The sequence below is a fragment of the Chrysemys picta genome, chromosome 22 (genome assembly GCF_011386835.1).
Source record: "Chrysemys picta bellii isolate R12L10 chromosome 22, ASM1138683v2, whole genome shotgun sequence".
Lineage (NCBI taxonomy): Eukaryota > Metazoa > Chordata > Testudines > Emydidae > Chrysemys > Chrysemys picta.
In genome coordinates, this window is record NC_088812.1 from 1708806 (window position 1) to 1728659 (window position 19854).

General features: G+C 57.1%; 2 protein-coding genes across 30 annotated transcripts in view; one reads left to right on the forward strand and one right to left on the reverse strand.

Moving 5' to 3' along the window:
• DNM2 (dynamin 2) overlaps positions 1–8337 on the forward strand; it is a 59772-nt gene extending 51435 nt beyond the window's left edge. For 6 of the 29 annotated variants that reach the window (XM_042844387.2, XM_042844385.2, XM_042844389.2 and 3 more), the window contains 4 exons: positions 673–837; positions 1210–1442; positions 1804–2058; positions 2721–5740. In XM_042844387.2, the coding sequence (XP_042700321.2) occupies positions 673–837; positions 1210–1442; positions 1804–2058; positions 2721–2916 (849 nt within the window). In that variant the 3' untranslated portion in view covers positions 2917–5740. Of the gene's footprint in view, positions 1–672; positions 838–1209; positions 1443–1803; positions 2059–2720; positions 5741–8162 lie in introns of those variants that run through there. The other 23 variants (XM_005279574.4, XM_005279573.4, XM_008175431.4 and 20 more) reach the window with 9 other exon arrangements.
• A 4601-nt stretch (positions 8338–12938) lies between these two features.
• TMED1 (transmembrane p24 trafficking protein 1) lies at positions 12939–17803 on the reverse strand. The gene is made up of 4 exons (XM_005279605.4): positions 17572–17803; positions 16598–16695; positions 15912–16095; positions 12939–15702 (listed from the first exon to the last, which is right to left on the reverse strand). Exons 1-4 carry the CDS (start codon positions 17770–17772, stop codon positions 15484–15486), a joined length of 702 nt encoding a protein of 233 aa, XP_005279662.3. The 5' UTR covers positions 17773–17803; the 3' UTR covers positions 12939–15483.
• Between the last annotated feature and the right edge of the window lie 2051 nt (positions 17804–19854).

Here is a 19854-nt window from a genome sequence, read left to right on the forward strand (position 1 = left end):
ATGTGTGGGTCTTTTGGGGTGCCTCGTTTAAGACCCCCTTAACGGGGCCTGACCTTTGCAAAATGAACTCCCTCCCTCTGAAAATCAGGCCTGTTTATAGGGCCAAGCTGGGCACCTGAAGTTGCTAGTCACGCCCCAAACTGAGCTCTCTGGGTGGGGGTGGGTACGTAGAGCACCTTACCCAATGGGGCCCTCAGGATGCTACTGCAGTCCAAATACTAGATGAAAACAACGAGGAGTCCGGTGGCATCTTAAAGACTAACAGATTTATTTGGGCCTAAGCTTTCGTGGGTAAAACCCACTTCTTCAGATGTAGGCATAAATATACTTAGTATTTATGCCTGCATCTGTAAATTATAAATATACATCTGTAATTCTCACTCCATGCATCTGAAGAAGGGGAGTTTTTAACCCACGAAAGCTTAGGCCCAAATAAATCTGTTAGTCTTTAAAATGCCACCGGACTCCTCGTTGTTTTTGTGGATACAGACTAACACGGCTACCCCCTCTGATACTAAATACTAGATGATGAGCTGGGAAGTTCTGTGAAATGGGCACAGGAGCAGTCATTGCATGTGATGCGCTCACCAATTCTTAAGGGGGACACTGCCCACAGCTCCAACCTGGGCGTCTGCAGAATCCCCGAGTGACTGACCCGCTTTCCTCGAGCAGGTGGAGAATGAGGATGGGGCCCAAGAGAACACCTTCTCCATGGACCCGCAGCTGGAGCGCCAGGTGGAGACCATCCGCAACCTTGTCGACTCCTACGTGGGAATCATCAACAAGTCCATCCGGGACCTCATGCCAAAGACCATAATGCACCTCATGATAAACAATGTGAGTGGGTTGCACCTGGGGCTGCGTTGTCCTTGCCATGGCTTGTTCGTTAGAGGGGGGGAAACCTCTGGGCTTATCACTGGGGACACGACTCCTTTCAGCACCAGGGGTAAGATCAGTTGCACCAGATACTCCCGTGCTGAGATATTTTAATTCTGTATTTTAATGACCCTTTGGTCCTTAACTCCCCGCCTTACCAAAATCAAGGGGTAAAGCGTGTAAGGCCAGAGTGTGATTCCTGGCTTTGTCCCAGACTACTACAGCAATCCAGTGACAGTGGCTTAGAATAACACCAGGAGACCTGACTCCCGGCTTTCCCTGCTCTAACCAACTGCCGCCTGCATGTTGGTTCCCTTGCTCCCATCTCTGCAGACCAAGGATTTCATCCACTCGGAGCTGCTGGCCTACCTGTACTCCTCCGCAGACCAGAACAGCCTGATGGAGGAGTCGGCCGACCAGGCCCAGAGGAGGGACGACATGCTGCGGATGTACCATGCTCTGAAGGAGGCCTTGCACATCATCGGGGACATCAGCACCAGTACGGTCTCCACGCCGGTCCCGCCGCCCGTGGATGACGCCTGGCTGCAGAGTGGGAGCAGGTACAGGTAACCAGGGAGCGGGTGGCATGGGAGACTCTTGCCACGCTGCTTCTGAGTGAGGATGGGGGCACTGGAAGGAGGGGAGGGGCAAGGAGCTATTTGAGGTGGGAATGGGGTCGAGGGAAGATGGCCTAGTGGGTAAAGCCCTGGCAAGCTGGAGACCTGGGCTCTGTTCCGGGCTCTTCCACAGACTCCCCTAGACAACCTTGGGCCAGTGACTTCGGCTGCCCTGTGCCGAAGGGACGGGAGACCCCTCCTGCCTGGGGGGTGCTGGAAACGGTCGGGTGGGGAAGAGGGACAGATAAGCACCTAACTCCGTCGCTAGGGATGGAGACACTCATTCTGCTGAACTTCCTTTCCCCTGCAGCCCGACGACCCAGCGCAGACCTACCTCCACCGTGCTGCCGCCAGGCAGGCCCCCAGCTGTGAGGGGCCCAACTCCAGGCCCCCCTTTGATCCCTGCCCCTGCAGGGAGTCTCTCTTCCTTTGTGGCTCCCCCCATCCCCTCGCGTCCTGGACCTCAGAACGTATTTGCTGCTAATAACGATCCCTTCTCAGCCCCTCCTCAGATTCCATCACGGCCGGCACGCATTCCGCCTGGCATTCCCCCGGGCGTGCCCAGGTAAGAGATCCCTGGACCTCCTGGCATGTCTCCAGCCATTGGCTCAGTGCTGGGGCTCCAGTCCGCCTTGGGTGGCGTGAGACATGCCAGCGCGGAGGGTGGTAGCAGGGCTCTTCTGTTACCAGAGCTGGAGCCGTACTGGGGTCACATGGCTTGTGGGAGGTGCTGAGCTTGTCTCAAACCCCAGAGCTGGGATCCCAGCCTTGCAGCTCAGGCCAGGTCTTAGCGATTTCTCCTTTGATTGAGGGCAGAATTCGGTCCCTTATTACTGGCAGAGGGGTGCCTTTGTGTGCAGCCGTCTGTCCCCCTTCCCCTCCTAGAGTGGACGTGCTGCAGGTATCTGAGGTCGGATTCCCATGGGACAGACGGCGTTTCAGTGTCCTACAGGAATGACCGAGGCAGCAGGTCCCTCGTACCTGCCTTGTCTCCAGGCAAACCCTGAGCGACAGGGTTAGGATTGGCTCCCCTCCCAGCAGGCGCTGTGCCCTGAGGCCACCGCAGGTGACTAGCTCCCCCTTCCCGCCCAGTCCAGAGGCAGCTCCCAAGGGCTGGGTGTCAGGTCTGCTCTGACCCAGCAGCGGAGAGAGCTGCCCTGACTCCGTGTCATGCTGTGGTCACTTGTGCCCCTGTATGACCCCTTGCCACCCCCCCTCCCTTTACAGCCTCTGGACCAGTGCCCTGGGGTGGCACCAGGCGACAAAGGCCAGGTCCCCTTTGGATAGTGGAGCCAGCTCAGCAACACAAAGGCCATCGAGGAGGCATGCAGCAGGCTCCGAAGTCACTGAGCCTGTGCCCTGGCCGGGTGGTGCTGGGAGAGGACAGCAGGCCTGCAGCGCTGCACCCAGCCCTCCTCAGTAATCCGCCCCAGGCACAGGATCACGGAGCCCTCTGGCTCCAGGGCAGGCGGGGCTGTCGCTAGCCCTCTGTCCGCACAGCGCCCAGGATGTTAGCTGCCCCATGGCGGTGACTACTGCTCTCACCTGTTCCCATTCTCTCTGCAGCAGAAGACCCCCCGCAGCACCGAACCGGCCAACCATTATCCGACCGGCTGAGCCCTCCTTGCTAGACTAGCCCCCTGGGGAGCTGCTAGTGTTTCCTGTGTGCCTGGTGCGGCTGCCCCACACCTGCTGTCTGGGGCGGGGAGGAAGAGGGGAAATCCCCCCTCGTCTCCCATGTCTAATTTCTTGTTTAAAAAAACCTTACGACTGTGATCAGCTCTGCAGAGTGGTTCTAGCCAAGGCCAATTCCTGTGAGCCTGGTGGACTCCTTCTCTGGGATGGGCGCAGCGGGCTCCTTCCTTGTAAATACCAGGGGCATCTGTTAAGGGCAGTCGCTGTGTTCCTTGTCCTGATGGCCCTCCCCTCTCCCACAGCTCTCTGCTCTTTCCCAGCTAGGAAGTGGGTAACTGGCATTACACTCTGGGGGGTTGGTTCAGGAGAACCACCCCCCTCGGAACGAATGCCCCAGCGCAACTCAGCGCCCCCACCACCGCCACGATGTAATAAAAAGCAGAGGATTCTATTTTGGGGGTTGACTTTTGCACTTTGTTGAATAACACACAATGAACCCCAGCTGGGTTCTTGCCTTGGGATCGTCTGAATGTATGACGTAGAGACGGGAGTTCTGAAGCAGTTGAAACAGACTGTCCTATTTCTCTCTCTGCACAGAATCTCCTTAAAGTCCTGCTATTCAGGCTGATCCGATTTCTGTCTCGGCTCCTCTTCCATCCCCCCTCAGCCAGCCAGAATTGTTTTGTATTGTTAATATATTCTATATAAAACACTTAATGATTCCCCCCTCCCCGAGGCCCTTCCCTGAACTTGATTGCTAATCTGATCATAGGCTATATTTCAGTTCTATAGCGTGGAGGAAGATTTATATATGAGAAATAATGGGACTGCAGATAGTGATTTGCTAATTCAATCCTAATTCACTGCAAATGGGAGCAGACTCTTCAGGTTAGCCCCTTGTCAGGAGGTGCTTGGCTGATTGTGAACCTCAGGTATTCCTCACGCAATATCTGCCCCTGTGCCTAGGCCCCCAGTTGGGGCTTACGTTCAGCTAGGAAGTGACAAACTTGGATTGTGTTCTGTGAAAGAAGCACTTAGCCGAAGGGCCCTGGGCTGATGAGCCTCCGCAAACCCAATCGGATGAGCAAAATACCAAGCCAGGTGGGGCCCCAAATGGGCATAAGGGAGACCTGCAGAGCGCCAAAGCAGCAGGGGGGGTTCTGTGTCAGGAGCAACTTCTGTCACCAGCTGGTTGCTTTGCTCATTCTCCACTTGGTCAGGGTCCTAGGCCAGCTGGAGCAGCAGAGGGTCTCGTAACCGAAAGCCAGGGCTTGGACAGCTGGGGGCAGGCTTGAGGGCTAGCGCAGGCTGTGGACAAAGGCCTGTCTGGAGCCTTTCTAGGAGCAAAACTCCCAGGAGCTCCACGGCTAATGTCCATGAAAGACCAGATGTGTTTTCGCTCCTGCTGGTGGGCAGCCCGGGTTGTAACAGGCCCTGGTGTCTAAAAGCTCAGGTGGAGAACGTGTGACTCCTGTCGGATGGGGGAAGGGAGGTTGTGATGCCCACAGGGATCTATCCCAGGAGAGAGAGGCTGTACTGCACCGTGGGCATGTGACTCTTCACTGGGGAGGAAGCTGAGGGAGTGCGTTTAGCAACTGGAAACTTGCTGTGGAAGGCTTTGGCGTAGTATCCGTTCTGTGCCTCTCCACACACCTCCCCTTCCCTCGAGCTGCGCTTGAGAGCGGTGCCTTCTCAGGTACCTTGGCAAAGCACTCCGCCCCGGGGCCGGAAGCAGAGGCTGTGCGTGCGTGTGCGTGCGTGTGTGTGTGTATATATATAAATATCTATTTTTAAAGACTATTAATTGTAAATTCTTGAGGTGTTTGGGTTTTTTTTAAATCCAGTTCAAGCCCAACCCTCTGCTCTCTGAGAACCTGTCGGGCTGATACTTCGCCCAACAACATCCTCTAGCCAGAGAACTATGGAAAAGACCATGAACCAGCCTGCCTTAAATAACCTTTGTTTCGAAGAGCCTGTCTTCATCATGGCCTCTCCCCTTCCTGGGTGGTGGGAGGGGACCCGAAGTGCTTCCTGGCGTTGGCATTTGTACCTTAGCGCAGGCGCTGGTAACCAAAAGCATTAACGCTTGTGTGGAGATGGCACGGGGCGGAGTGCGAGCTGACACGGCCCAGGCAGCCATGCTGCCGGCTTCACAAAGCGAACTTGCAAACCAAAATCCTGCCTAGCACGTTGCTGGCCATTAAAACTTGGCTCCAGCCTGGGGCAGCCCGGCCTGCTGCTTGTCTTCAACCCTGTAACAAGCTCTGAGTGACTGCAGGGCTATTTCCTTGCACTAGCAGCAGCTGTTGTGCAACGCAGGCCTTAGCCCGCTCCCATCGGTGCTCGGGCCATTCGAGCTGCCTGCGCAGGGGTTCCTGAGGTCCCTTGGCTTGTCTGTTTTTTACAAAATCCAATTGCCTCTGTTCCGCCTCCTGCTAGCTCTCCCTGATGTTCTCGTGTGTGGAGTGGGCTCTGGAACCTCTCTCTCATCTCGTGTTGATTACAAACCCCAGTCCACTTCTCTCCTGTTCCTTCAGTTTGCTGATTGTGTAAGTGCCTCCACTCTGTATCCTATTAATAAACTAAAAAATAAAGGGAAAAAAATCAGCTGGTGGCAAGTCTCTCTGGCACTTTGTGGTGTGTTTTCTGCCTCCTCCTCCCTTCTTCTCTCCTTCTGTCTGTTCCTGAAGGGGGGAGCCTGGGGGAGAAGGGGCCGTGCAGCATCTCGTTAAAGCACTCACAGGGATGCCAAGGAGCTTGGAGAACCTACAGCTGAAAGTCTGATGCTCCTCTTGTGACCATGGCAATACGCAATCCGGCTCAAGGGTCAGCTGTTCTGAAAAGCCTCCCTGGCCCAGTTCAGACCCAGTTCCCATTGCGGTGTCATGGGAAAGAAGCAGTTCTTTGTTGCGGTGGAGGAGCTCGGGTCCTGGAGGAGGACCCTGTTGTGGTTACAAACACAGACCAAGCATCCACATCTCTTCTGAGTACACAGCTGCCCATCACCTGGTATCTGAGCCCCTTTTCCCTTAAGCAGCTTTGAAAAATTTCCCTCAGCCAGTGCTCTTGTAGGTGGTTTCAACCATATTTTTACCAAGGTTTGGACTGCATGGCGACATTTCTTCTTAAATCAACCAGCCTCTTCCTCCTTTTTGTCAGGGATCTCTTCAAAGCCTCCAGTTCTCAAACACCCTGCACTATTCTCTTCTCCCCGCCCCCCCAGATCTGGCAGCCACCCCGGTTGCGTTTCAGTCTTGCTCTTTTCTGTACTTTCTTCATGGCACAGCTAAGTTCCATGGGAGCTGCTGGTGAGTTCTAGGGCAGCCTGAGGGCCGTAGCCTGGGCCTGACGCCCTTCTACAGCAACCCCTGCTCCACAAGGGAGAGGCTGCTGGGCTGCAGAGATGGCACCAGTGTTGGAGTCGCTGGTGGGGGCATAGCCTAGTGTCAGTGAAACAGAACCCTCTGGGAGCGAAGAGCTGGGGTGAGCTACTGCTCCCCCCTTTCCTGTTCACGTTGCCTGCACTGCCAGCCTTCGGGCTGGGCTGGAGTGGGGTTGGGTTAAGCAAGGGTGGGCTAATCGTCCCACCTGGACATCTGGGATACTGGAGAATAGGCTGTTGTTTGTCAGGCTTCTCTGTCCTTTCCCCGCTGCCAAGGAATGTCCTCTCTAGGCAGGCGGAAGGAAGCGCAGCAGCCCTTGATTTAGGCAAACCAGCCTGGAGTTGTAAGAACCAGGAGCTAGAATGGGAGTTGCGCAAGAACCGAGCAGGCTGGGCCCTAGACAATGATGCAGGCCCGTGGATTAAAGCTGTAACCCCCCCGGGTGCCGCCGGCTGATGCTGTTTGCTCCGCTGCCGCTCAGCAGGGTGGGCGCTGGAAGCAGCGAGGCTAAGCTGCCGCAACCCGCTCGGGAGAAGAGCCAGTGTGGGAGTGCGCTGCGTCCCTGTGCGGACGTTTTAGATGCCCTGCCTGGGAGGGAAGTTGCTGTCTCCCAGGGAGCGTGGTCTGACCTGCATGGCGTTGGCTCTGCCAGGGGAGCACAGGTCGGGCGCTAGGTAGGAATCTTTAGCCCCTGCCCTCCTGCGATAGCAGCAGAAACCCCTCTCGGTTCTAGCTAGGCACCACTCGGTGCCATCTAGCAGTTGCTTTGTGGGAAGCGGGTCCTTGCGCTTCCCTGGGGTGACGGTTGAAATCCTGCACTCGTTCATTTGCAGCTGTGGCTAAGAGCAGACCCCAGCCAGTTGGCTGGTCTCTGCAAACCGGCCCAAGGCCTCGCTGCCGTTGGTTGGCGATTGCCCCAGCCGCTGTTCTCTAGACTCACCGCAGCCCTAGGTAGGAAAATCCCCATTGGACCAGTGTGGGTCAGGCTAGAGCCTGGCTGAGGAGTCACCGAAGGCACCCAGCCCAAAGGAAGAGGGAATCTAGGGAAGGTGGCTGCATTCCTACGAGGCTGAGGGGGAAGTGGTGATTTAAATCAACCACCTCAACCCTACTGGGGCCCAAACTAACCACCTGGCCCTGACTGCAATAAGGGACGCTGTGCCGTAGCCCAGCTGCAGGTCTCAAAGCGCCTTAGGAAGGCAGCTTCTCCCATTTCAGAGTCAGGCAGTGAGTCACAGTGATTCACTTACAGACATGACCGCCTAGACCCCAGCCATCCTCTGTGCTCCAGCCACTCCTCCCCAGCAGGCAGTAGGGTGAAGCTAGAACCAGGCAGCTGCTCTCTGCTGAGAGCTCTTTAGAGAGTTCCAGGTAGAAAAAGCTTCAACCTCCACTGTAGGTCACTCCCAGGGCCAAGCCTTCCTGGCCTGATCTCCACAGCAGTAGCTGCGTTCAAGGCGCTGGGCCTTCCACCACTTCCCCAAGGGGGCTGCTCCAGGCTAGGGGGTCTCCCCCAGGCAGCTGTAACCAGCCTCCCAGTCCTGACCGGCAGGAGCCGGGACTGAGATTCCTTTCCCACGGCCAGCCCCCACCAACACTCTCAGCTGAGAAACCTTTCAATGCTGTTTGTTTTCTTCTCTCTTGTGACCAGGCGACCGGCTCCCTCCCGGCCTTTCTTCTGATGAGCCACCTCTTCCGAGAACCATCGCTGCCCCCCACAATCACTTAAACCCCTTTGAACCTGCTCCTGGGGATTCTGCCTTGTTTATATCTAGACAACAGCCCAGCTCCGGCCAGACAAGAGAACATAGCGCCATCTCCGTCCCCCTAAAGTGCCAAGAGGGGCTGCGGCCTGGCTATTGTGCTGGGAACAAAGCCTGGTAAACGCTACAGTCCGTGCAAGAGGTGTAACACCACTGTCAGCCCCCCCAGCAGACTACCCCCTTCCCCTGGAAATCAGTGTTGGGGAAAGGTGGGGAGACGATCCTCTCCTCGAAAAGCAAAGATCTCATGGAGTTGGACTGGGCTTGCATAGGATGAACCCAGGTGCTATTTTCTTCTTCCCTAAGTCATTGCATATGCTTTGTGATCGAACTGAAGAACTCCGCCGGGCCCCCTAGCTTGGAAGTGGCCCCAGCGAACGGCGACTTGCTGCGGTTTCTAAGCGGCAGAGTTTCCCTACCGCCCTCACCCCGCCGACTTCAGGACACATTGCGTTTATGAAAAGGGAGTTCTGTCCCATTATTTCTTCACCTCCTGTGGGACCTTGGCTGCCCTGACCTGCTCACTCCTCCAGCTGGGCAGTGATCTATAGAAACAGACCACTGAGGATTTACCCCCTTCTATCCCGGCTTGAGTAACCCCCCCGGGCTGGGTTAGACAGGGTAGAAACACCCGCCCCAAGCAGTTGTTTACCAGCTGAACTTCAAGTGCATTTAGTAGTTGAGCGGGATCCTCACTGAGCATTGTGGTTCTGTGTTTATTTATAAGCTATAGTTCCCACCCAGCTGGTCCCTGAAAGCAACACTAGCCAGGGGGTATTTTTAAGCTTGTTCTTTCTTACATGCCTGTTAATGCTGGGAAGTTGGTGATCTGGTTCTCGGGAGCTGCATTGTCACTGGAAGTACCATTTCCCACCTCCCGGTGAGCAGAAAGTGGGAAGGAAGCAGGAGAGAGAGAGAGAGAGCTCAACCGTGGGACACAGGTATCGCTCCCTAATTATTTATTATTAGACTCCCATCTTCTAGAACTGGAAGGACCCTGAGAGCTCATCAAGTCCAGCCCCCTGCCTTCACTAGCAGGACCAAGTACTGAGTTTTGCCCCAGATCCCTAAGTGGCCCCCTCAAGGATTGAACTCACAACCCTGGGTTTAGCAGCCAATGCTCAAACCACTGAGCTATCCCTCCCCCCTTAATTCCTAGTCACACACCCACATGCAGCTCCCTGCAGAGGAAGTCCAGCGCTGGAGCAGGGCTAAAGGAAGGATTCTGTCTAGCTCGGCGGCATTCGCCCATTTCAGTCCTTTCCCCTGCGTTTAGGTGATTGGGCTTTGGCACCTCCCTGCCACGCGGCTCTTTCATCTCAGGAAATTCCAGCCTCTCCCCAGCTGCGGCACCTTTCAGGACAGTGGATATTAGATACCTCGGCAATGGCCCATGGGACTCAGGGCCAACGAGGTTGTCGGTTAAACACAGCCAGGGAGCTAGCCTTGCAGACCTGCGGTCAGCGGGGCCAAAGCGTAGAACATGCCCCCGCGGGAGGCCTGATGGATGAGCTGCAGGCAGGGGCACGGCCCAGCCTTTCATTTCTTCTCCAGCCTCCGCTGGTCTGGTGACAAAGCAAAGCTTCAGGGCAGTGCTGAGAGGAACTGCTGCAGCGAAGACATTTGCCTGGGGGCTGTAGAGTCTGAACCAAGAGCTCAGAGGTTCAGCAGAGCCGGGCCCTGCCCAAAGCTTTGTAACAAAGGAGAGGACGTATCTTCTTAGGAAGAGCTACTCTGAGCCCAGGGCTGGGATAGGACCCACAACAACTACAGCAGCAGGGCCCCATTGCTTTCATTTTCCTGGAGCAGGGGACTTGGCCTTCGCTAGCAAGAGCAAATGCGGCCTTAATCCAGCCATTTAACACGGCCTCACAGACAGGCAGCGCGTCAGAAGTGCTCTGATAGCCCAGGGCCCGGCCCCAAGGCCAGAAGCCTAGCAGGGGTAGAAGGCAGTGGACAGATTGGCGCCGTGAGATGGTTATGAAGTTATCCTCACACCCCTCCTTTGAGGCAGAAGAAGCCACAGACCTTCAGTGAACATCAGAGCAAACAGATTTACAGAGCAAGGGGCCAGCCCCACACCTGCCCTTTACTCAGTTCTGTTGTCATACTGGGCCAGCGACGTGGACTCAACCCACACACCCCGCTGAGTCACAGGACCCACCTCTGTTGGCTCAAGGGCTGTAGCAAACTCAAACTACCTGGTGCAGCCACTCGTTCCAGAGTCACCCTGCAGCTGTACGGGGTCACTGCTCATCAGCAGAGCCCGGGAACAGCTCTGCTTCGCTCTACCCTGCTGTTGGTACCTGCACGGAGCCATCAGTCTCCCCTCCCGCCAGTGGCTATCCGACTGGGCACAGCTTTAAGGATGAGGCCAGGCCAGTTGCTCCATGGTGCCCTCTGTACAAGGTGTGTGTAAAGAGGACAGCATGACCCCCTCTATACAATTCTTCCCCCTCCCCCAATAAAAACTCCTGGATCACAGGACCAGTGTTTCATGAATGTCATTAGCAGACTGGGCTAGGGTCATGGCCCTGTACACTGCCTGGGGTGCTAGCAGAGATTCTCATTCCTACACACTGCCCCCTGGAGCTGGTGCCGGGGGGAGCAGCTCCCAGCTGCGATTCTGCTCAGAAAAGTGATTAAACAGACCAGCAGGGCCTTGCAGAGCCTGGCCCAGAGCACTGATGTCTAAGCTCCCATCGCTGTTCGGTCTAACACTCTCAATGAGCGTCCCAGGCTGTCAATTGCAACATTTCAGGGGCACGTTCTAGACCGCGCTGGTCAGAACCCTCTGGATGGTGGTGGGAACTGGAGAAGGAAATAGGGGGGCAGGAGGGACGCGGGGCCCCTGGCATCTGCTGAGTAGAACTAGGAGCTTTAACAATCTTTTCACCTGTCCGAACTTCCAGCCGGATCCTCCCTCCCCTTTGAGCTTGGCTCATATTCCCAGCGGTTTGAAGACACTGACATCCTGCCAGGAAAGAAGGGGGGTGGGAAGGGGGGGCACAGAATGCCTGGTGGGGGGAGAATGGGTGCCTGCTATGGCAGAGGGGGGAATACAGCTCCTGCAATGTGATGGAGCGAATGAACCGGGGGGGAAGTGGCAGACAGAGCCCCGGCCCGAAGAGGTCGGGAGGCTGTAGGGGGCCCCCTCACTAGAAAGGAAGGGAAGGGGTTTAAGGGCCAGCTCTGATCCCCGAGCCTGCAGTGTCCCCTGCCCCTTCTCACAGGGCAGGTGGGCAGCCTTCCCACCATTGACAGGCCTGCTGCAGCCAGGGGAGCGAACCCTCCTTGCAGTTGGTCTCGGCCGCATGCCCCACCTAGACACGGCCTCATCCATTCATGGTTTTGCTCCCGGCTGCTGCTGACCACGGAGCAGAGGAGTGAGTTGGAGTCTGAGAGCTGCTCTTCGTGTGCTGCAGAGACCCCCCCCCCTTCAGGGGGCCCGTCCCCGCAGCTGGCCCAGGAAGGGCTGAGCTCAGGGACTTAAGCTTTAATGCTCAGATCTCCCCCTTTCTAGGGCAGCTTTGGATTCCCCTTGAGTCAGACCCACCCGTGTGTTCCGGGGGTCTGAGTGATGCGTTTGCAGAGCGACCAAGAGGGACGTGTGCTCAGGGTCTATGAAAACCAGCCCCTTGCGCCTGGGCCTTAGTCAAAAGAAACCTGATCCTTGTGGCACCTTTGCTCCAGGCTATTTGCTTTGGACTCCAGCAGGGCGTACAATGCCCTTGCCACGGCTGCGGGGGGGGGGGGGGGGTTAGAAGCCAAGCTGACACGCCACAGCTGATCCATGCAGAGGCCCTTTCACTCACCGTTACCAGCTCTTCATTCTTACAGAATTCGCCATCAGGTAGCACCTTGCGACTGCTTTCATACCATACAGGCCCAATCAGAGGCTGTTTCTGCTCCCCTGGGGCAGGACAAAGCCCACCCCATAATCAGTCAAACCCCAGAGAAAGCAGCTGAATGCTGGCTTGGGACAGCAGAAAGCGAGCTGGTCGGCACGGCTGGGGGACACAGGCTGCTACAGGGAGCGGGAGCAGCGAGTAGCAGAGGGGCTCTCACCAATTTGCCAGTTGTGGCAAATGAAGCAAGGAGTTAAAACTTAAAGCTCTCCAAGCAAAGCTAGTGCCCCAGCCCTACCGGGGGAGGTCAGTGGCTGCTGGGTTATCACAGCTGACTTGGGACCTGCTATCAGGATTAGACAGGAGAACTGCTGTCTTAGCGCCTCGAGAACATGCCTTCTGCTCTCGACAGCCTAAAGGTTCTGCCGGAGGAGAGTCAGGTCACTGTTCCGTAATAAGCAGGAATTCAATTTCCGTCTCCAGGACAGTGCACAGAAAGTTACAAACCAGCTCGTCCAGTGTCAGTTGGGCCGCTCTGACCTTAGGGAATGCAGTGGTCTCTAAGAGGCCCTGAATTCTCAGTCCTGCCAGAACACATGGCGCTGTAGCGTTCAGCTCCCGCCGAGATGCGCACTCCCATGCCCAGTAACATTAGCCATTGTGGGAAGATGGATCGTGTACACTGCATGGTCCTACGCGCAGTTCAGGCTACAGCTGATGGGAGTCTGGTTGTCTCCGATGTTAGAACTCGCCCTACAATAAGCAGCAGCGGGGGGAAAGGAGCGCAGGCCCAATACGGCTTCACAATGACACATCTTAAACAACTTCATTTAATGTCCTTTCTTTCTTAACATCAAGAATAAATACTAGATTCCTTTGGAAAAGGCTCAGCAATCTGTATTTGCTAGAGAGAATGGCTCCATAGCCCTTTGGTAATTTAAAAACCCAGCAAAATCAGCGCCCCACAAACACACGTCATTTGTTCCTGACTAGCCAGACCGCAGCTTGCACTAAGCAGCAAACAATCCCAGCGCAAGAGTCGGCTCAGAACTTCACTGGGCTGTCCCAATGCCGGCGGGGGGAGTCGGAGGAAAAGGGTCCCCAGCGTCAGGTGTAATCAGTCTCGGTTTCGCTGCTCAAAGCTGGAGTCGGCCCCGGCCAAAGCGCAGAGATGGGGCACAAGAGACGAGACCGATGGCAGGTTCCAGGCTGCCATTCATACACTTCTCTCCAGAGTCTTGGGGAGATCAGCCACTTGTGCAGTATGCAGCAAGTTAAAAACCACCAAGCCAGGTCCGTGTCTGCAGGAGATTCTGGAATCACCCACCGCTCAGGCCCCCTAGATCAGAACACCCGTCTGTGACGGGGCAAAGCAGGCACGGTCATGGAGTCTCTCCAGGAGAGCTCTCTTTGAGGCACCTTGGCTGGCACACAACAGGTGGTGAGGGGGAGATCAGGGCTATTTTCCCAGCCAGGGTGGGCGTGAGGAGGGCACTTTGGCACATACTGTGGTAACAAAGCAACACCACTGGCCTCATCAGGCGGTAGCAGCCCTTCCTCAGTCAGTCTTGAGGAGAGGGGTCGGATCAGCCGCCCTGGGGAACCCGGCTGTCCTAGGCAGATCCCACTAACGCGTCCTTTCCCTTTCACCCAACGGGTCTCAATCCGTGCTCTCCCCGGCCCTCTCACCCTTAGCCCCTCTGCTACGGCAGAGAATGGGGCTATTGACAGCGATGATCATTGCCCACAGACCAGCAAATACAGTGAATCCTTAACGATCCTGCATCTCTGGCTCTCAGCCACGAAGCGCTCCAGATTCCATCAGCCCAGAACCACCCGCTGATATGGAATCTCACCAACCCCCCCGTGCCCTCAGGAGTCACTGTCTACAGCTTGTCCTGTTGACTGGAAGCAATTCCCCACACCCCTGCTGCTGCCTCGAGGCACCTCCCTCCCCCCCTGAGCCCAGCACTGAAGAGACACCAGCTCAGCCCAGGAAAGGGGCAGCCGGGTATTGGCAGAACTGGGGTCTAAAGCAATGGCAACTCCTGCTCAACTCCAGTCCTGAGGAACCAAGCCAATCGCTTCCTCCTACGCGCAGCAGGAGGCGCACTCCTTCCCCACTGCCAAGGTGCCCGCAGTCCCTGCCACGCTCAGATCCATGGTCCTGCTGCACTTAAGGTACCAGTGAAGCGAAGATCTCAAACCAGAAAGGCAAAACAGGACAGTGAGAAAAGGCACCAGAGGCAGGGAAATCACAGAAGGGGAAGAATCCACTGAGAAGCAGAACTGGGTTTTTCTTCCATGATCTGAAGGAAACTGGCCTTTGATCTGATCCATGAGACCTGAAGTAAGAGGTGCTAATTGGAACAGGGCAGCAAAGGAAGTGAATGTCATCCACATACAGAGGCTTCCATTGCTATCCGGAGCAAAGGGGATGCCGTGGAAAGGGGGGCAAATTATACACACCGCCCTAAGCAAAACCAAGCCACACGGCTGGACCCAAAGCCAAGGCTCTCCCACTGCAGCCGCACTGCAGCAGTAAACAGCGAAGAAGTTGCTTTTCCTCCAGGGGTCAGTATGGAGGCCAACTGGAGCCAATTCACTGCTGCACAGGGGGCCAGAGCGTGGAGAGTCCCTGGAGACATGGGGGGACATTCCCCATCTTCTCTACTAAAAGACAGTGGAAACAAGGCGCTAAAGGGGCAGCAGGACACAGTAAGGCTGCGGCCAAGGTCCAAGCAGGCCAAGAGCTGATGTTAAGGCACATAGGAGGTGTCTCCTTTGACAAAAATGCAGAAGAGAGGAGAGATTCAGGACCAGGAGCAAGTTGGTTGCAGGCCAGGGGATCCTGCCCACCTATAATTGGCGACGGTCAGAACCAGAGGCTGCCAAGCCAGACCCTGCTTTACTGATAGGACTAGGCACTGGCTGCTCCCCTCAGCTGCCATCCACAATGCCCTGCTTTGCTCTTCCTTCATCCCATCCTCGGGGATGTGGATTTTGGCACAGGCTGGTGGCTGTAGAACCCCTTTTCCCCCAAGCCAAGGGGTTCAAGTCCATAGAGAATCAGTTTTAACCCATCCCATCAGTAAAACCTGTGATCCACCCCCCCCCCCCCCCCCGCCCCATGCCCTCTGGCTCCAATGCACCTAATGTGAGCTCTGGTACAAAGCAGGCCCATTTAATCCCGCTAAAGGAAGCCCAGAAGAGAAGCTGCAGCGATTGGACAGAGCTATACACAGTTGAGCTATCAGGTGCTGGGGTGTTTGGCTTTGAATTCACCAGCCTCAGGACCAGTCTGGCTCTGTACCTGCCCCCCCCCACAGGAGATACGGAGTCCATTTCTCTCCCGTTCACGCTACGTTCGGACGTGCCTCTTGTCTTCGAAGAGGCTCTTCAGCATGTAGACCTGGAGGAAAGCCACCACCACCAGCACCCCCAGGTTAACGGCTGACCAGAAGTTGACACGGCTCATGTTGCTCTCCTGCAGGTTGCGGTCTCTGGCTTCGAAGGCTCGCAGCAGCGTCTGCATCTGGATGCTCCGCTCCAAACGGTTCTTCATGGTCTCAATGGATTCCTGGAAGACAGGAAGGGGATCAGGCGGGGAGGGGGATAGCAGCTACTGCGCACAGGTGTGGGAAGTGCAGCCCTTCAAGGCCAGAAGGGATCATGAAGATACAGCCTGCCTTCCGGCACCACCCAGGACACAGAACTTCACCCAGTGGTTCCCACAATCAAAGCCCTACTAGCAAAAGGCTCTGCACTGCATTTCCCAATGCCCCCCACCTTAATATCTTCTATCTTCATATCCAGCATCTCCTCCGGCTCCACCACCTCAGCCCAGTTATCCCCGTCCTCGTCCTCCTGGGGGCTGTCGAAGATGAGCTCGAAGAAAACCAGCTTCTCCGAGATAGTGCTGAAGGAGTTATCAAAACAGAGTTTGTAGTCGCCTGCTTCCGTGGGCTCAATGCTGGGGAAAGAGGTAAAAACCGTGAGGATGAGCCAGTCCCGCACTCAACGCTCATGGGCCAAGGCAAACAAGCAGTCACTGGGGCATGTAGCTCTGTTGGAAAACAAGTATAACTGCACAGTTATGCCACCAAAGGCAGTGAAACCACAGCGACTGAGGGAAAATGGGGGACTCTGGACTGGGGGAAATAATGAGGTCCACAGGTGGATTGAGGAAATGGGATCACAGAGAACACCTGGCACGGGGGAAATGGGGGACACAGGGAATCCACAGAACCCCTGGTGGGGGGGGGGGACACTGGGGAGACCCTGAAAGAGAGGGGGACAGGAGGACGGCGTGCAGGGAGCGTGAGGAGGGCAACGGGGAAAAGCAAGGAGACCCTGGGGTGTGCGATGAGCTCAGCTTATACAGGCTAAGAGCCGTGTGCCCCCCCCGTGACAGGGCTGGCAGGGGAGTTTGGAGGCGCCTGGGGGCCGGAAGAGGCAGAGCCAGCAACACTCACGTGTGCACCCCGTCCGATTTCCGGTACTCGTTGATCAGCAGCACGCCCGAGGGGCTCTCCAGGGAGAAGTCGATGTCCAGGCCTGCACCACCGATAACCTGTAGGGCACAACCACAGGGTGAGTGACAGGGTCACGCTGCCGGGGGGTGAACGGGCCCCAGCACAGCCTAGGGACCACTCGGGGCTCAGTTCCAGTGACTGGCTCGCGGCCTCCACCCTGGGCCCTGGCCCATCCCCACCACTGTGGTGACCCCCCACCCGAGACCCAGCCTGGTCCCCCGCTGCTTCACCTCCCCCCCCAGCCCCCTGCAGCCCCAGATGCTAGTCCACTGACACACCCCTAGCCCAGCCCTGCCCCATCCGCTCACCAGGCCTTCCCCCCCCCCCCCGATACCACCGAGCCCCCTTGGTCCTAGCTCCCCTCCTCTTACCCCCCAATTCCCTCATATCCCAGACCCCAAATACCCGCTGCCCTCCTCCCCATTGACATACCCCCATTCTCCTCCCCCCAGCCCATTATCAACCCCCCTTCCCATCCCCCCGCCAACGCCCCCCAGCCCACAGCATCCCCCTCAACCACAGCATCCCCCCCTCCCCCAGCCCACAACACCCCCTGCCCCCCGCCCCCCTTCCCATCCCCCGGGCCCCCCAACCAACACCCCCAGCCCACAGCATCCCCCCTCCCCCAGCCCACAACATCCCCTGCCCCCAGGCCCCCCAACCAACACCCCCAGCCCACAACACCCCCCGCCCCTTTTCGCTGCCCCCCTCAACCCCCCTTCCCATCCCCCGGGCCCCCAGCCAACACCCCCAGCCCACAGCATCCCCCCTCCCCCAGCCCACAACACCCCCCGCCCCTTTTCCCTGCCCCCCTCAACCCCCCTTCCCATCCCCCCGCCAACGCCCCCCAGCCAACCCCCCCCAGCCCACAGCATCCCCCCCCCTTTTTCCCGCCCCCCCGGCCCCGCCCGCACCTGGTACTCGGCCTCCATGGAGCCGTTGCCCGGCGCGCCCTGGTAGAAGCACTCGCGCCGCCCGGCGGGCAGCAGGAAGGTGAACTCGGCGTCCTGCGGCGGGGGCGGGGCCGGGGGCAGCGCGGCGCGCGAGCCCCCCCCGGGCCCCAGCAGCAGCAGCAGCAGCCGCCAGCCCAGCGCGCGCCAGGCGGCCGCCATCATCCGGGCACCTGAGCGGCGGGAGCCGAGCCCCGCCCCGCGCCGAGCGCCGCGCGCGCTGATTGGCCGCCGGGCCGCTCAGGGCGCGGAGAGCGGGCTGGGAGGGCCCCGCCGGCCGCGGCGTGGGGCAGAGGTGGCCGCGCTAAAAGCCTGATCCGGGGGCAAACGGGCGCCGCAGCCCCCCACGCGGCAGAAGCCTGCCCCTGGGCAAGGGCCCCGCGGCTGACCCTAGGGAAAGACATGAGCGAACAAGCGCAGGCGGGTCTGTCAGGCAGTTGTGCAGTCACCTAAAGACGGTCAAGCCGGCCTTCGGGGGTCTTTGTGGCTCTGAAGGAGGGATTGGCCCAGGCATGTCCCACCCTCTGCAGTATCGGATTAGCTCATTGGTCCAGCCAGCCTGACCATCCTGCAGTATCCGAACAGTGCGTTGGCCTCTGCCAGTATCAGCTCAGGCCATTGGTCCTGCCCAGCATCGCGGCCCATGAGCCCATTGGTCCATCTAGCCCCCAGTTCATGAGCTCATTGGTCCATTTAGCCCAGTGTCCCCAGCCTGTCAGCCCATTGGTCCCCCACAGCCCCTGCAGTGGCCAATCTCTGATGAGGCTACAGAGGGAACCAAACTCCCATAATGCACCTGGGCAAGAGGTCAATGCTCAGGGCCAGAGCCAGGGCTGGTGGATGGAGAGGGTGGGCAGGGCAGGGCAGGGAAGCAGAGCGGGTCCCTAGGCAGGCCTGGAAGCGCGGCTGGGGCCAGACAGACAGATGGCGTCTGGCCTTTGACTGCCCCCTTGCGGGTGGGGCACGTTCAGGGAGCAGAACTCTGGAGGGGTATCGTCTGTGGGAATCTCCCATCATGCTCCGCTCCAGGAGGATGGGCTCAGACAGGAAGGGCTGCTTGGCTTGGCTTGTGGGTTAAGACACTGGGCTGGGACCCAGGAGATTTTGGTTTCAATGCTCAGCCCTGCTACAGACTCCCCTGTGTGAGTCACTTCATCAGAGAATGAGCCCTTCCCTGCCTCACAGGGCTGCTGGGAAGATCAATATTTTCATGGGCTCAGAAGCCGTAAGGAGTGGGGCCGGATAAGGACCTTGCTAGGCAGAGGGGGGAAGTGGTGTTTTTCTATCAGCCCTGCTCCCCTCTCACCGTGCAACGGAATTGGAAGGAGGGGGCTGGGACAGAGCCATGACGGAGTCCATCTTGCTGCTGCGACGAACAAGAAGCAGCCGCCGGTATCCAAGGGACGCAGATGAACTTTCGGTCACAATAATTTGGCGTCTCATGAGTGTGGCCGTCAGAGATCCTCCACAGAATAAGGCTGGCTGGAAAACACATATGAACTGCCATAGGCACAAGCAAGGCTGATGTCTGCCTAGTAGGGGGCTGTGATGGACACGTGCTCCACACACCGCTTGTGTGTACACATGCTATCTACCCATGCACAAACAGCACTCATGCAAACAACACTTGAACACACAAATTTACATGTGATGGCTACTATCTTGGCCAACATACCGAATACTGAACAGGGAACTTTAGCTTAAATTGTAGAAACTCACAAAGAGCCAAGCTCTCGGGCTGAGAGCTCTAAGAGACGCACACCCTCTGGGTTGGGCGCAGAGGGAGAAGTCATAACACACATGCACACACAAGACCATGTGCAGGTACAGATACATGTGCATCATCGCACCTCTGATATTCAGCGAGTGCATTTCTACCTGTGCTTGTTCGTTCTACTTGTCTCCACTGCTAACCTTCAACTGGGGCGTCTTCCCTTTCAGCTCGTCATGAGGTTATTCATCATTTCCTGTCAAAGTGTTGTGCAAGCAGTGCTGTGTCCCACTTCAGTAATGGGGGAAGTGATTCCCATATAACTTGTAAAGTATTTGGAGATTTAGAGAAATATAAATGGGTCTTAGCCTTGGCCTGAAAGCTGCAGTCCATTGATGTACGGTAAGATCACAGGAAACTGTCACAAGATTTAGGGCCTAAGTGAGATCTTAGTTTTGCTTGCTGTAAATCTGGAGTAACTCTATTGACTTTACACTTGAGGTCACTGGTTCTGGCTCTCAGTAACGCTGATGAAG

Excerpts from the sequence above, each read along its gene's own strand:
- TMED1 (XM_005279605.4), bottom strand. The coding sequence starts at position 17,772 with ATGATGGCGGCCGCCTGGCGCGCGCTGGGCTGGCGGCTGCTGCTGCTG. Across the intron at positions 16,696-17,571 it reads CCATGGAGGCCGAGTACCAG|GTTATCGGTGGTGCAGGCCT; the intron begins GTGCGGGCGGGG and ends TGTGCCCTACAG. Across the intron at positions 16,096-16,597 it reads AAATCGGACGGGGTGCACAC|CATTGAGCCCACGGAAGCAG; the intron begins GTGAGTGTTGCT and ends CTCTTTCCCCAG.